At 25.8% G+C, this 17,893-nt stretch overlaps 5 protein-coding genes across 5 annotated transcripts; 3 read left to right on the top strand and 2 right to left on the bottom strand.

Moving 5' to 3' along the window:
- Window positions 1-393: 393 nt before the first annotated feature.
- VNE69_09094 (uncharacterized protein) lies at window positions 394-627 on the top strand (the record flags this gene model as incomplete). Its single annotated transcript, XM_065474612.1, has 1 exon — window positions 394-627. One exon carries the CDS (start codon window positions 394-396, stop codon window positions 625-627), a length of 234 nt encoding a protein of 77 aa, XP_065330684.1.
- A 1,070-nt stretch (window positions 628-1,697) lies between these two features.
- Window positions 1,698-2,246, bottom strand: VNE69_09095 (inosine triphosphate pyrophosphatase; the record flags this gene model as incomplete). The annotated part of the gene is made up of 1 exon (XM_065474613.1): window positions 1,698-2,246. One exon carries the CDS (start codon window positions 2,244-2,246, stop codon window positions 1,698-1,700), a length of 549 nt encoding a protein of 182 aa, XP_065330685.1.
- Window positions 2,247-8,263: 6,017 nt separating this feature from the next.
- On the bottom strand, window positions 8,264-9,268 carry VNE69_09096 (uncharacterized protein; the record flags this gene model as incomplete). Its single annotated transcript, XM_065474614.1, has 1 exon — window positions 8,264-9,268. One exon carries the CDS (start codon window positions 9,266-9,268, stop codon window positions 8,264-8,266), a length of 1,005 nt encoding a protein of 334 aa, XP_065330686.1.
- A 3,141-nt stretch (window positions 9,269-12,409) lies between these two features.
- Window positions 12,410-12,952, top strand: VNE69_09097 (uncharacterized protein; the record flags this gene model as incomplete). The annotated part of the gene is made up of 1 exon (XM_065474615.1): window positions 12,410-12,952. The coding sequence occupies one exon, from the start codon at window positions 12,410-12,412 to the stop codon at window positions 12,950-12,952; it is 543 nt and encodes a 180-aa protein (XP_065330687.1).
- Window positions 12,953-17,307: 4,355 nt separating this feature from the next.
- On the top strand, window positions 17,308-17,862 carry VNE69_09098 (uncharacterized protein; the record flags this gene model as incomplete). The annotated part of the gene is made up of 1 exon (XM_065474616.1): window positions 17,308-17,862. The coding sequence occupies one exon, from the start codon at window positions 17,308-17,310 to the stop codon at window positions 17,860-17,862; it is 555 nt and encodes a 184-aa protein (XP_065330688.1).
- Window positions 17,863-17,893: the final 31 nt, after the last annotated feature.

Here is a 17,893-nt window from a genome sequence, read left to right on the forward strand (position 1 = left end):
AATATTTTTCAAGAACTTGTTTATTACACAGAAAATGAATAAACCAGGGCAATCATATTCTGTTCGCCTGTTTTTTATAACTAGTCTTTTTATGATCAAATTAAAATTCTTTTTTATATAATTTTGCTCTTACTTGTTTTTTTCATTAGTTTTGTTGTTCATTTTATAGTAAATAATATATGTTTGCATACATTATGCGATCTGACTTTGTGATTGAATCATTGACATCTTAGACAGATTAAAGTGCTGATGATAAAAATATAAAATTTTAATTTTATTATGGTAAAAAAAATCAAATGTGTTGCAAAGTAGATGCATATTATAGAAAATTTTGATCTAAAAAATTAATCATTTTTAGCACATCATTAAATTTTTTTGAAAAATTATTTCCCCATGAGCTTTTTGTTAAAATTACTTGTCGATCTATTTATGATAAGAGGAGGTGATATGTTTGATTCTCAAAATAAGCAACAAGAAAAAGAACATGAAAGTAAAGAGAATAAAATATCAGGAGGCAAAATAAAAAACGGAGTTGGACTAAATAGCGAAAGTCATATAGATTTACAAAATATAAAAAAACAAAATGTTGATAAAAAAAAACAATCAAAGGATCAGCGAACGATATAACCCCGAAGGTTCATATGTCTTAGATATTCCATACGAACATAAAAATAATACAACTTTAATGGGGGATCAAAATATAGATGCGGATCGAATTTCTGAACATCCATACATAAAAAATATGCCTTCTCGTTTTCCCGAACGATTATCAAAACGAAAAAAACCAATTACTGCTTCCAAAAAAATTTATGTTATTTGTTTTTTTCTTTTGTATGTATTGCGGCAGTTATTTTCGCAATTACCAAAAAATAAAATATTTTGAAATCAGTTATTAATGGTGCAAATATTGTTTTATAGACATAATCTAATGTTATACTATTGGGTCTCTTAGGTATTAGACAAGGAAATTTTAATTTGCAATTTTTTGTACGATTCGTGCTTTTGTGCTCCATTTGATAGATTAGTGATACAATATTATTAAACATAATGATATTAATCAATATTGAATAAAACAAACTAATGCTAAATTTATTTTAATTTTAAAGTTTTAAGTACTCATACATAAAACAAATTAATTTAAGTTGTATAAATACTTGATTCTTCGATTTACTTAGGATAACATTTCAAGATACTCTTGACAAATTTCACATTCTTTGGTAGAAAGCCACATTCATTTATTTCCACAAATCTTTATAGCTTATAAAAAGTTGTATAAAAAATTATTTAAGCTAGTTCATGGTTGATTATGATCTGACAATACTAGTTAATTACATATATTAGTTTAAATATTAGCCAAAATATATCGTAAATAATATAAGATTAAAATTCCTTGTAAGTCTGCATAAAGTGTATTCTGAAAAAAAACATGTTATTTTGTACTTCGTTAGGTTTATATATTTTTTGTTCTGTCAAAATTTTGTAACGTTAAAGGTAAATTATGTTTGAAAAAGCGAATAAAAATGTCTTTTATCGATACATATTATATATAAACATAGACCGAAGAGTTAATATAGAATAGACATTCTTAGAATATACATTGACTGTTCTCTGATGTTTTGTAATTAGAAATTACATATTGTAAACACGATTTAATGAAAATTAAAAAAATGAAATTATATTGTTGTAGTAAATTTTATTTACCCAAGTTGTTTTTCTTTAATGAATTCTTGAATCTTTCTCATTGCTATTCCCCTATGACTTATTTTAGATTTAACTTCAGGCTTCAAATCGCCATATGCAATATCAGACCCATTAGGGAGGAAAATGCGATCAAACCCAACTTTGCCATTGTTTTCTCCTTCTATTAACTTCCCCTTTATACTTCCACTAAAAATTTCGAATATTCCTTGATTATAGTTTCCAAGTCCCAGAATACAACTTAAAACAGATTCTCTCCCAACTTTAGACACTAAATTTTCAATACAATCTAGTCCCATATTTAAAAAATCTTTCGCATATGGCCCGGGAAATCCGTTTAGAGCGTCAATATCAATACTTGTGTCATCGATCATTATCCATTTTTCGGGATGCAACTGGCATACATTTTTGAGCTTATGGATGGCTATTTCTTCCTTAGTACCTTGTATTTCTGTTATTTCCATATTTAGTTGTTCAAAATGTAGATCAAATTGATCTGAAACTTCAACAAATTTTCTGTTACTCGATGTTACAAAATAAATTATCATGGGTTTAGAAATCAACATTTTAAATATTAAAAAAAAACAAAGAAAGAAAACTTATTGTCCATTAATACAAGTTTTTCTCTGATAAAACTTTGTCAATATTAATTAATTTTTTTTAATTAAATAAATTATAAAAATTCATATTTTTAGAAAAAAGAACTAATTACGATTTACATTAGTAAAAAACAATGCATTTTGAATATAATCCTTCGTCGATCATAAATTCAAATATCTTTTTGATTTTATGAAAGAAAATATTTTTAAAATAACATACAGCAATAAAGAGGTGAGTTACCATACTATTCCCTCTCAGGGGTGTGCCCTTTATTATTTAGACCCCAAAAAAGAAATGCAAGTAAAAGAAGGAACAAAAAAGAAACAAATTTTACAAGAACTTATGATATTTAAAATAACAAAATACTCTATATTATTATACAAAAATTGATTTTAAATCAGTTTTTACTATAATATTAATTATTATGTATTTTTCTGACCATTTTCCTTATTAAGTTCTCTAACAGTTGGTGTACTATAAAAGGAGTTCTATTTAATAAATCTTCATCTATTAAAAACCAACTGAAAAAAAGGAATATAGTCAGACACAGAATATTTGTGGACATACCCTCTAATTTTCACAATTTTTGTAATATAAAATATGTCGAATTAATTTAAAATATAGTTTATAATAGATCTTAATTTGATAAAAATTATATTTGATATACAAATATCTTTTTATTTGGTATTTTTAATATTAAAGACTAGCGTATGCTTTCTTGTTTTGAAAACGGGATCTTAATGTTTAGTTTTTTAATATGTCACTTTTCGGTAAATTTTGTAAAGTTTCCATTTTAAGATGAATGAGTTAAAAAAGGAAAAAACATGATTTTTAAAAATACTTTTAAGTAACATATAAGAAATAGTGTTGTTTTAAAACATTTAATAATCTCAAAGAGATATTTTGGGAACTTCTAAGCTCAATTTTGACACTTACATTTAAAATCTTTATTTGTCAGATGTTTTTACAATTTTTCGTGGAAGGGTTAAATAAATTCTAAAAAACGATTCTGACGATATTTTGGAACTGTTTTTTACAAAAATAATAATTAGAATAAAAATGCATTGAGATATACTATACTCACTTACAATTATCATATTAAAACATTGAATCTAAAAACGATATTTTAATAAAATGTTAAGTATTGTATATGTAGTTCCGAAATATTTTCTTAGAGAAACAGATAAAATGCCCACACTGCCATGAATATGCAAAGACAGTAGATCATATGGCCACCCAATGTGATCGTATGCTTTCACATGATTACATGAGACGGCACAATGAGGCACTGCGATGCATCCACCTGCAGTTGTGTAAGACGTATGGTCTATCCCATGCCAAAAGAATTAGAAATCATTCAGTCCAGGAATGTGTAGCTAATGAGTATGTTGAGATACGAGTCGACAGTAGGATACATTCAAGTATTATAATAAAGTATAACAAGCCTGATATACTAATTGTAGACAAGTTGAGGAAGAAGTGATCGTTGTAGAAGTTGGAATCACAAGTTTTAACAACCTCCATGCAGTAGAAACAGAAAAGAAACATAAATACGACTTGCTCGCAAATCATGTGGCTTCCTCTACAAATACAAGCCGAAAATTATTCCTTATGTGATGAAGTGGGATGGAATAGTAACTAATTTTCACCGTACGCATATCAAAGTGCTCAGATTAGAACCCAGAACGGAAGCATATATACAGTCATGAGTCCTTAAAATGACTTTAGAAAGCCTAACTATGTCAGCCAGACATGGGCTTGATACATATCAGGAAGGGGTCTTCGAGAGCCCAATGAGTGAATCTCAGAAGGAAGTCCTGGAACTGCCAGACGAGACTGTAAGCGTATCTTGTGAAAAGTAATTAATAAGCCGAATATTATACCCAAATAAATTATATATGTTTGTATATGTAGTTTAGAAATTTTAAACCCACAAAACATAGAGGTAAAAAATTAAATAAAATTCTTTTACAGTTCATTTCAGTTTTATAGACACTTTGTTTTATTTTTATAGACACTTTGTTTCATTTTTATAGACACCTTGTTCCATTATTATAGACACCTTGTTTCATTTTTATAGAACCCTTGTTCTAAAATTTATTTTACTTGCCTTCAAAATTTTTAACCCTTAAAATATGAGAAGCCGAAATGTCAGAGAAGAACTTGAAGAGTACGTAAAGAAGAATCATTTGTCGAGATAGAAGATGAAACGCAGTTACCCCAAGAAAAACCAGGAAGATGATTACCAGGTCGAGTAACGAAAGTTTTCTTTCGTTACTCGACACTGGTATGAAACTTATTGATATGGAAGTTGCTTTAAATCTCAATAAGTCTAGCGTAAAACGCCTATATAAAAGATATCTTACAGGAGAATTTACCAACCTTAAAACTTTTAAAACGGCAGGACAAAAAAAAGAGTGAATTTTTAAAAGATATTTCTATGGTTTCAAATATTATTGCAACAAAAATAGCCCTGAATCCTTGTCTAGGTCTTTAAAATTTATCCGATAAATTGCAAAATGCAAATTCCACGGGACATTACTCTGAGTCAACTGTTTGCAGACTTGTTAAAAAATTAGGGTATAGTTCTAAAACCCCGACCTTGATTCCACTAAGTAGAAACAGTCCTCAGAACAAGCTGTTGAGGTCTCAATATGCGAGAGTAATATAAAACATATCGAATGATAATTTAATATTTCTCGATGAAACTGGTTTAAATCTGCACCTTAACAATACTTTTGGTTATTCTTTAAGAAATACTAAGTGTTGTGTAACGGTCCCGAATTCGAAAGGGACTAATGTTTCTTTAATGTGTGCTATAAGCGTTAATGGATTATATGCGCATAAAACTAAAGTCAGAAGTTTTAAATCTGCAGATTTTGTCGAATTCATTAACAATAATTTACCTATTTGTGAGCAAGAGGAAAACAGAATTTTAATATTGGATAACGCATCATACACAGAACATCCGAAGTAGCTGCTGCTCTTAGAAACAAAAGATACAGTCTAAAACTTCTACCTCCATATTCTTTACAACTAAACCCCATCGAGAAGTTTTTTAACAGTTTCAAGTCCCGAGTAAAACAGAGACCTAGACCAACAACCACTCCTTTGTTAATTGATTGTATTGAAGACGTGTTGAACACAGAAGTATTCGTCATGATTGGTTTTTTTCTCATATGAGAGAATTTATCGAGAAAGCTCTAAGTCAATGGTGATTTTTTTTCTGAATTTATATTAAAAATTTTAATTAAAAACTTCTAAGATGTTTTCATTGTTTGTGCCGTCCCCCAAGCGGAGGTACGTCTAAATGAGATTATTAGATTGGTGTATGTAAATATGATTTTTACTATATTGAGTTTTATTGCTTTTATTGCTCATCATCCTCTTTCTTGGGTGAGGGGCCATTTTAAATATTTTAAATAATTAATTGTTTGTAAACAAACAAATGAATGACATTTAGTTTAAGAAAATATTATAAACTAAATGATTAATGTGATGATGTTTCACATTCATTGATAAAAGTCATCACAGTTTGCCATGTAAATATTGATGTTTATATCTTTATCGTTATCTATACTTTACGATTCAACTATATAAATAAATTATGAAAAAAATAAAAATAAATTTTATAACAAGGTGTCTATAAAAATGAAACAAGGTTTATATAAAAATAAAATGAGGTGTCTATAAAAATGAAACAAGGTTTCTATAAAAATAAAATGAGGTGTCTATAATTATGAAACAAGGTGTCTATAAAAATGAAATGGATTGTATATATATGAGCAGTAATTTGAATACTATGCTTGCTCCTCCTTTTTATGCAATTCGTTTTTTTTTTTGGGGGGAGATTTAAAAAATTTAAATGAACCCTCTAGTTGGGGTCGTTTAAACTCTTTACCCAGTAATGAAACATAATTAAAGATCTTTATTGTTATAAAATCGATAAAAAATATAAATATGATTCTACACATTTTTTTTATAGCTTTCAAACATTATATGTTATTTGACGATATGTTAATAGTCATCAATCCCCGATTTCTATTTAATATGGTTTTTTTCATATAATAAACTACATTGGCAATCATTACTGAGATACGTAGTATTGATACTTCCATTTATGGCAAATGAAATTATTTTCGTAATAAAATTTTATCTCACATGCATATTTGCCATTATTACAAAAAAAAATTTTCTCCTGAAATGAGATTTAAGTCATTTTAATTTAGTTAGAGTATTTGAGCAAATGTTTCAAAGAGCACGTTAGTTTAAATAATGATTACACTCTAATTATCTGAAATTTTCTTAGCTCATCAAAGTACCTTTCAACAACGTCATATTATGGATCTTAACAGTAATAGGAAATATTTTTAAATTTATAAAAATTTAACTAACTATTTTATAAAAAAACGCAAATTTAGTTAATATCTAAATTTAGGTTGAAAAAATGACAATGTAACTAGAAAACATATCGGAATCATATAAATATGATAATATACCGTTACATATGACTTCCTACACTATATATCTGTTCATAAACATTTAAAGTAGAATGACATTTAGATTTTTTTCAGTTCAAGAAAAGTATTAGAAAAAGCAAATCGGAAATAATGAAAATTAAATAGAGGGCAAATGTATGAAATTGCAAAAAAAAAATGTTAATAGATTTTTGTTAAAAATTCCATAACCTTTAAAAATGCAATTGAATGATTTTATTACAGCATATTTATCATACTTTCGCATATTTTCATCGATAATTACTTTAATTGGCATTTTTACTTCTAATACATAGGTTCTAATGCATCTACAGTTTAAAGATTTATAAATCCTCTTATGAATTTTAGTCCTTTTGAGTCAAAAAACCAACATTGCCTTTTTTTACTGAAAGTTAAATCCCGTTTTTTCTCACGATTTAGTATCTAAGTAAAATATTTTTAAAAAATTATTCCGTAGAGTTTTCAATTATTTTTTCTACGATATCATAACTTTGAAGCAATTAGTTTCACTTGAACTGTATCTGTTGGAAATAGCAGACGAGTCTGAATGAAATTGCATATTTATTAAGAAACTTTTTCTTTTATATTTAATTCTAAAACACTGATTAGTGATAACCATATTCGATTGGACCAGCTTGTGATGAAACAGTTTGATGTTTGATAAAGAGCAATGATTTGTACTTAGAGTTACAACAGTATCATCATAAATATTCTTATATAAACCAGTTGATTTATGATAAATTCAGTATTGTTGTGGTCAGAATAATTACCGAAAATATGGGTTTATTTGTATATTCAATTTATAGTAAATATCAAATGATATTTAATATATCAGTGATTGACATGCTATGCTCAACAACTATAAAACAAAACACAAATGTCATTCAAAAGACCGACGCTGATTTTAAGACTTTTTAAAATAGAAAGTCAGTAAGATAGCAGTGTTATTTTAGACATCTAACGGTGGAAAAATAAAGAAAGATGTAAAACGGATGCTTTGAGCATACGTCATTATAACATAGCTATAATCATGTTTTTAACACAATATCTATGTGATTTCTGACTATGATACAACAATACATACTTCGTTAGAATTACTTTAATTTATTTTATGCCAAAGTTTAAAAAATAAATAAATATAATTAAACCACTTCTTTTCCACGGATAAAATGTTTGAAGATAACTAAATGTAATAATGCCTTTTGTGGATCATTATATTTCTAGATTTTTTGTTTAATATGTACTAATAAATCCAATAGTGCAATATTTACAATTGGAAAAAATAAAAATTAAATAATTAAGTGGTTTTAATCATTTAGACACATATCCCAATATCCAATAAAATTTTATAAAGTTAATTAAATACATTAGCATCAACAAATTTAACGAAAATAATGTAACATAGCTTAATTCAAACGAAAATACAATTTTGTATGATGTAGACAAGTATTTAAAATTAAAGAGATTTTTTATTTCTCAATCACTTCAATGCATTTCTCATAAATCCTTATAACTTCATTCGATCTATACATCAAACTAAATAAGTCTCTTGTGATAGATTTTAAAATAGATCTGACTTCTGCTTTAATTAATTCACTTTTGTATTCTTTGCTCAACAAATCTATTTCGACCTGTTTAAAAGTTTCTACAATTGGTATATAATTAAATACAGACATTATTTCTATATTGTAACGAATTAATTTGACGAAATATTTGGTGGCTAAAAATTTGTTATGTATGATATTTTCTCGCTTATCATAAATTTTTATAAACAATTTAAATACTTTTATAAATTCTAAAAGCATATCTTTGATATAATCATCCACATCCAAACTAACTATTAGTTTGGATAAATTTTGTAATCTTTTATTATCTAGGCTGTAAATAAAATCTCTTTTAAAATAACGTATTAGATAATTATGATTCTTAAGAATACTATCTTTGCAAGTATCCAATTTTTTTTTACTGTAGAGTCCTAAATTGGTGCCAAATGTTAGCTTTTTGTTTTCTATAAAATCTAAAATGGTGTTATTGCATTCTTTAATTATTGTTGAGATATTAAGAAAATTTTCATTATTTAAAAAAATACTACTCGCTTGTGATTTATATATGTCGCTTTCAAATGAAAAAATATCTCCGCAATTATCTAAGCCTAAATTAATATTAGTAACTACATCATTGCTATAATTTTTATTTTGATTGCTTTCCGTAGAGTCATAGGGGATTTTGTTACTTAAAGACACGTCATTTCTTAGAATGATCGAATTATCATAGTCATCATCAACAACAGAACGTTCGATATTTGAAAAAACTAAATTGTCATTATAATGCACATTATAAATAGATTTATCTAATTCGCAGCATGTTGAATTATGGCCCGTAAAATTCTCATGTTTATGCTCATTAATTTTTATTGTTGTGTAATCATTGCCATATAAATGTGTACATCGTAAAAATCCGAAACTAAATAGCATTATGAAGGGCATAATTATATTGAAAATTAAATCAATTATTGTTTTATATTGTTGTTAAAATTAAAAAATTACTGTATGTTCTTTTTTTGTTTCCATATATGATTTATACGTATCTTTTATAATAATTTTGAAATGTTTAAGAAGCTAAATAGGGTCATTGTAATTCTTGACTTGCATTTTTTTATAAGAAATAAAATCACTGTATTTCCTTACTATAAGAAACAGGTGGAATTTGTTTTCAATGATTTATACTAAATACGCCGCCGACTAATGTATCACAATGAAAAAAAAATTTAGAATAGCGATATCATCTAGTTATGATTATAATATTTGGAACGTTCTTTATATTAGATTTGATTTTATTTATAATAAGACTAGGAATAATTATTGAATTTTTAAAATAATTTTCCTGGTACATGTATTGCTTAATGAATATTATAATGTTCAGGAGCTTCAATTACTTTATTTATATTAAATATAGTTGCTATTTAAATAAAATATACATTTTTTTAATTTGTAATTTTTTATATATACATACTACAAGCTAAATCATACGATAGTATCAATATCGTTTTTTTCCTTGAGCTTGGTTTGATGTTTTGGTTTTTTTGTAATAATACAAATGTATGGATATATTATATGTTCTTATGTATAAAATAAATCTTTTTTTTATTTAAAGCATTTAAATTTTTACAACTTTAAAACAATTGACATAATATGATTACTAGTACAACTTAGATTGCCAATGTCGTGATTGATCTTCTTGTTTTAGTTGAGAGATCTAATTTTCTTTTGAATGCTACTATTTATTTAATATAACGGTAGAAACAATTAAGCCATCAATGTCCTTAACAAACGATTAAAAATTGAACTGCAAAATCGTTACCAAGAATATCTATATTTATAAACTCTTAACAATATATGTGCATACTAATATAATCGTGCTAACGATTTCATATATATATATATCAACTAAAGTGATAAAATTTTTCGAGGAAGCTGCATTTTTTTACATAAAAAAAATGACCAAAATTTATTGACTTCTTGTTGGTTAGCTAATCATATTTAAAGAACGTCGTTTAAACACAAATATCATACCAGTATTATATTTATTAAAATTTTGTACAAAAATTTTTGTGAAAAAGAACGAATACTTTTAAACAATTATAATTGTTTAATTGTTTAGGCATACAACGAAAAAAAATATTGAAGGTTTTGTTTTGCTAAACAATTATAATATATAAATTTAATAGAGACAAATTTAATAGCAAATATAAGTACAATGAATATTATTTAAATCTAATATAGACTAAATTGAAGAAACATTAGCCGTATTTAACAAAAATAAAAAAAATATAAAGAACACCTATGTGTTCCTGACTACTACTTATGAAGTTTTTCATCTGAAGAAGCATGTTAATTGATCCTTAATGTATATAAAGGATTTTGTAAATTAATAAAAAAACTTATTTATATTCGTTTCGAAAAAAATGATGATTTTGCATTTTCAAAATATTTTAATTCATTATTTCTTGATTTTGTACGTGTAACTTAATCTACAAAAGGTGCTAATAAAATTATTAGATTTATGATAAAGATAAGTATGTTTTATTGTAGATACATGATTTTTTGATTTTTATACAAAAATAAAGAATATCTAAAAAAACACAAGAATATGAAACTTGACAACAAATATGGACAGAAATTAGACAACTGCTGTTTAAAGTGATTACATCTTTTTTCTAATCTAAAAAAAGTTAATGCATTCGAACTTCTGTGCTATATATTTTTTTTATAATTATTTAATAGAAGAAAGAAAATATCACAAAGATTATTACTTTTAGATTAAATGGGCACTTTATTTGAGAACAACTACCAGATTTTATTTGTAATTTTATGTATTGATTTTATAACATGTAAAAAATATGTTTGAAGATGATTAACATATTTTGCGCTAGTAAATACATAAATTTCGATTCGAAAATTTTTTGCATTATAATTAAATGTTGAAATTTTTCTCAAAAAATAATAAAAGAATATAATAAATAGTATCTTACATTGTCAGATGAATATGTGTCAATAATATGATTCAAGTGAATTTTTAAACGTACTACATAAATTTAAAATTTAACAAATAGTTTATTAACCTATAAGCATAGGGTTGAAATACTATAGAAATTGGAGGCAAAAATAATGCAATACAGTGAATAATTATATAAAAAACATAATTAAAACAAAATAATTTCATGTAAAAGACCCCAGGAAATTATGCAGATTAACCATTTAGATTTTAAATGAAAAAAAAGTAAATTTCGCTTTTAATTTTTATACAATATGTTAATATCTTTTCTTATGAATTATAATAATTTCATACATTATACGTCAACAAATACGGTATTATCTGTTTATTTTACAGATATATTTATCAAAAGAAGATTTAAATTGAAAAATTACATTCACAGATTTTTCTTATTTATTATTACATGAAAAACATCATGAGATGGTATGAAAACGCATCATTTTGAACATTATTGTATGTTTCTGTGCTAAAAATTTTATCATATGCACATAAATAACAGACGCTGCCCAGAGTTGTCATTTGTAAGTTAAATCAAAAACATAAAAAAACTGTTTTACATTTGCAAAAATACATCATATATGAACAATAGTAATAGGATATATGATATAATTTTAATAAATGTCATAAATTAAATGTCTTGGATTAAATCGATTCTTCATGTACTGTTGAGTTTTCATTAACGATTATATATGCAATTACAAATGGCTTCTCATATATACCACTTGTTTTTAAGACATTAAATCTTATCTATATAGCTTTAAAGGTACCCTGTTAATCCAATTCATGACACATGAGTAACACTTAATTATGCTTACAAAGCTTACGTGTTATATTGATAAATAATAAATTCGTATCGGATCATTGTTAATTTTATCTATAACGACTTAAGAAAGATTTCTGTAATCATCATTCAATTTGTTACATTTAAAATTAACTATATGTAGAAATATTTAGTCGCTATATCTAATAATACAAACTTATGAATAACTTATTCGTAAGATAATATATAATTGTTAACTTTTATAATAATTCACAAAAAATATATTTTGTTTATTGTCCCCATGAAAAATTTGAATATGATAGGAATATTAATAAATCTAATAAACACTACTTATGTGTATCAATACGATGTTGACACCTTATGTTATGAAAATATTTGCAAAGAATATTATAAATTGAAGATACAAGATGAAATTGAAAAGGAACTTGAAACATATAATATATTTAAGAAATGGGGAATAAGAGGAAAATTTCTTAAACATGAAGATGAAATGTTCGATTTTAAGGAAAAGATAAAATTGGTGCTGTTGGCCTGTGATAACCTTTGTTTTGAAGTAAATAACTTTTATAAGAATCCATTTAATTTGCAAAAAAAAGATATGTTTATTGTGAAATGTATTAAAATTATCCAATCTGCCTTCATATTTCCAATGATCTCATCTAAAGGTGTTAATAAAATAATTTATTCAATGATTAATACTGGTGTTTTTAAATGTTATGTTATGATTGATGATTATAGTAAAGAAAACAGAGAACGTTTAACAAAAATTTGCAGCGATGGGCAAAACGATTTTCATGTTGTACAAGAAAAATATATCGTATAAAGAAACCTATTAAATAATTTATGCTATGCTTTTTGAACCGGAGTCGAACTTTTTACTGTGTTTTAAGTTAAATTTATTCAAATACCTAAAAGCTTAACGTACACAAAAATTCTAGTTTTATAATATAAAACTTTTTTTCTTCTAATTTTATATAGAATAAAAAATTGATACTAAGGGTCAAAATTATTTTTACATTTACCTAAATTTTTTATATACAAAATAAAAGGAATCAAAAATTTATATTTGATAAATATTATCCTGATACTACAAAACATAATTATGTTAGTTATAACTATATAAACAAGCTTATTACGGCATTCAATTTTCCATAATACTATATAACTTCGCAGCATTCGATATAATAAAAAACGAATCTATATGCAACAGGTAAAATTTGTATTTATTAAACAAGTTATGGTCTTTTGACATTATTCTTCAAATAAAACAAATTATTGTTTGTCTATAAAAAATAACGATTGCAATAAAATGTATAAGAGTAATTAGGGGATATATAATTGCGCATTTTTTTTTAAAAGCTAAGAGAAATTGATCATATTTTAGAAACAGTTTACATTTTAAAAATCGAGAAGCTTAGGAATTTTAGTTTGTATTAGTGTGGATGAAAATCATAAGAATATTAGGGATAATGTTAATGTTTTTATACAAAGCGTAGGCTAAGTTTGTCTTATTTATCGTCTTAGTTGCTATTTTAAAGGTATTACCGGAGGTTCCGGGCCAAGAGATACATTCATAAAAAAGACCAGGGATCTCTTCTATAGGTGGATCTTTTCTATTAATAGAATATTTAAAATTTCTTTTAAATGTTTTTAATTTACCTCCTGGAAAAAACCCTTACACTAAAAAAAACATTATAAATATTACAAAAATTACGTGAAACAAGGTGACATAAGTATGACTGCTCTCGTGTTGCAGATTACTAGGAAAATTTAAAGGTAATTATATTAAAGGTTTCATTTTTTTAAATTAAATTTTTGACCATTTGGCTTGGGTGTTCTCTTCTTGGTATGAAAATTCCCCTTTAAAATGTCGTAAAATTCGAATTTGGGGGTGAATCTCATATCTAACAATCCCGGTACTTTTTTATATTACTAATTATTATGCTTTCAAGTGATTCTTTAAGTTTATCATTGCTTCAAAGGGCAGTTTTTCCAGGTCTCTTTTATGTACATACAAGAATTATAGGTACATGACCGTTTGGAACCCGCTTTGGGAAAATGAACCCGCTTCGAAATTTTAAAGGACCCCCTTTAAAAAAATGGCAAAATTGGCAAAAACATTTTTTGTTGAGGCAGATGAGGTTTTTAGTATTGAAATGTATTTACTCATGGAATATAAAGAAAAGTATATTTTGGAAACATTTGATGCTGGATCGTCGTGCGCCTTGTTCGTTTCTGTAACTAGTAGAAATACTGCTTTTTCCTTGAGGTAAAAAAAGAAATTGTATAACCTGTTTCTATTATGATCTCTAATCAATGGATAGCTATGATGCCACATTAGCTAAGCAAAGGGATGGAGCACAGTTATAAGAATCACTTCATGAATTTGTAACCTCTAGCGATTTTACGTCACAATACCATATAATTTAGTTGGTTTGGGCTCAAATCTAAAAGAGATATTCGATCTAGATATAAACAAAGAAGAACACTATGAGTACCTTTTACAGTTCCACTGGTCTTATCAAATACCAAAAAAACCAAAGAATTAATCGACTTCTTTCATTATTCAAAATAAATCATTAAGTCCCTTTTTTTATAATTTTTTTTATTTTTTCCTTTTTTGAATTTTTCAAAGCGGGTTTATTTTCCCAATGCGGTTTAATTTTCCCAAAGCGGGTTCCAAACGGTCATGTATCGAATTATATGTTTTACCGTCATTATAAAAAAATTTGTATATTGCTTTATACCTTCGTCGTCGTTTGATCTTTTTTTTAGAGATTATTTTAATTTTCTAAGTTTTTAATATTCAACTTTTTTTTGTTTAATAAAAATTTCGATTTTAGCTCGTGATATAATTCTTTAATGTTTAAACATCAATGCAATATACCGCTTGATATACGTGTATTTTATATCGCTTCTTTATTTACGCACATAGGTCTACAAGATTAAAAGACGGAGTTGTTTAACAAATGTTTTTTGATTATTTTTCTGTGGCTGTTTTATTAATTACAAAGTATTAGATAAACGTACTGAGCTCTTAATTTCTACATTCACGTAACAATTTGATATTTCTGATATTTAATAACTTACAGTTATATGATCCAACGTTTTTGTTTTGTCACAGTGAATTATGATTTATTTCTTAAATGAAAAAAAAACTCCCCTCCAAAACCAGGGGTTGCTCGTGCGTAGGTCTTTTTCAATCTTTTGTTGGCTTTTATCTAAATCTTTGGTCGATAGAAACTTTTTCTTTTTACACACTTTCAAGTTTTGTACATATTTTGATAAATATTTTTTGTAAATTGTTTTATTGTGTTTGAATTAAGTGTTTAACGCTATGAAGTTTTGTTTAAAAATTTAATTACTTTTGTTCATATTCAGATGGGTTCTTAATATTGTTCTACTGAAAAGCATAGTCGCACCTCAATTGAGACATTTTGGTATGTGAAAAGAGCATAAAAACACATTAGGTATTTTTAGAATGTAAAAATGCTAGTCCTTTTTCGAGCTCTTTTTTTGCTGCTACACTATTTTCCTTTAAAAGGAAATCATAAATTTATATATAATAGCATGATTTTTTATTATCTAGATACATTTAGTCGCAAAAAAAGTATTAGATATATATATATGCATACGATTTAAATATTTCCAAAAAATTAATAAAATTAAGATTTAATAAGAACTTTATAAAAATTGAATTTTCAAGACAAAACATGTTTAGTATTACTGTACGTTTGTATTTCAACTAATTTTGGGTTTAGGATAAAAATTGAAATTTTAGAATTTTAGGCAAGAGAGGTTCAAATCTATTCAACTACTACAAATTTGCAACAGCATCTATTATTTTAATGCTTTTTAACGATCAACAAATATATTATATTAAACCATGTTTTGTCATGATCTTTTCTTAATCTATACACAGTCGTCTTTAAACATTTAACATCTGAGACTTCGGTTAGTATGAATTTACAATACAAAACATGTAAATGGTTATATTTTTTTTGAATTGGGTTTACATGACCTTATGTTATTGATAAAGAACATATTTTTATATAAATAATAACTGTCTGCTAAAATTATATTGGAGCCTTTTATATTACTAAAATCATCAAATAATTATTTTGTACTATTTTATACAAACGTATCAGAGCCTTTTACTATCATAAGACTATTGAATATTGTGCCAAAGCTAAAGTATAGTAATTTTTACTGTTTGAGGATTTTTGAAAAGTTTCTTTGGCGCCTAAATGATATTACATGTGATCTGAACATTTGCACGTGAAATATATAAATGTTTTTAAAAAGTTAAATATTCGACATAAAATTTTAAAATAATAATAAAAATGGGTACATGACCGTTTGGAACCCGCTTTGGGAAAATGAACCCGCATTGAAATTTTAAAGGACCCCCTTTAAAAAAATGGCAAAATTGGCAAAAACAATGTTTGTTGAAGAAGATGAGCTTTTTAGTGATGAAATGTTTTTAAACATGGAAATAAATGAAAATTTTATTTTGGAAACATTTGATGCTGAAGAGTCGTCGCCTTGCTCGTTTCTGTAACTAGTAGGCATACTGCTTTTTCCTTGAGGTAATACAAGAAATGTATAACCTGTTTCTATTATGATCTCTAATCAATGGATAGCATATGATGCCACATTAGCTAAGTAAAGGGATGGAGCACAGTACTAAGAATCCCTCCATAAATGCTATAACTTCTAGCGATTCTAATTCACAACACCATATAATTTAGTTGGTTTTCGCTCATTTCTATAAGAAATTCGATCTAACAAAACAAATAAGAACACTATGAGTACCTTTTACAGTTTCACTGGGCTTTCCAAATTCCCAAAAATCACCGGATAAATTGTCTTCTGTCATTATTTAAAATAAATCGTTAAGTCCCTTTTTTATTTTTCCCTTTTTTATAATTTTTTTTATTTTTCCCTTTTTTTTGAATTTTTTCAATGCGGGTTCATTTTCCCAAAGCGGGTTCCAAACGGTCATGTACCTAAAAATGATATAGTATTTAATTAAAAATCTAAATCCTTTTCGATTCTTTTATAGACAAAAATAAAATTCAAAAGTAGTTTTTAGCAAAAAATAATTTTAAATCAACAAGTTTAACGTTTAAAAAACGATTGACTTAATATCAAATATTTTTTCTTTTTTATATCCCCATGCAAAATTTATACATATTTAGAATATTACTCGAGAATATTAATGCTACTAATTCGATTAAAAACGACTTGTATAATGAAGGTGTTACTAAAGAATATTATAAATTAAAAATACACGACGAAATTAATTCGGAACTCGAATCCTACAATAATTTGAAAAAATACAAAAAGAGATATAAAAATTTTAGTATTGAAGAGGAAGTTATTGAATACAAGGAAAGACTAAAGATAATACTGAAAGTTTGTAATAAACTTTGTTTTGATGTCAGTAATTTATACAATAATCATCTCAATAAACAAAAAACTGATATGTTTGTTATAAAATGCATCAAAACAATACTTTCAATCTTTATACATCCTATAATTTCACCGACATGTGTTAACAAAATAATTGATTATTTGGTTTATACTAGCCTTTTTAGATGTTATATAATGATTGATGATTATAACGAAGAAAATAGAATACTTTTATATGATATTTATATAAAGATTAAAAATGAAATGAATTTTGTCAAGGAAAATCAAAAAATATTGAGAAGAAAAAAATCAAAATAATTCTTTCGTTTTTATTAGATAAATACTAAAA

Source organism: Vairimorpha necatrix, chromosome 9, assembly GCF_036630325.1.
Source record: "Vairimorpha necatrix chromosome 9, complete sequence".
Lineage (NCBI taxonomy): Eukaryota > Fungi > Microsporidia > Nosematidae > Vairimorpha > Vairimorpha necatrix.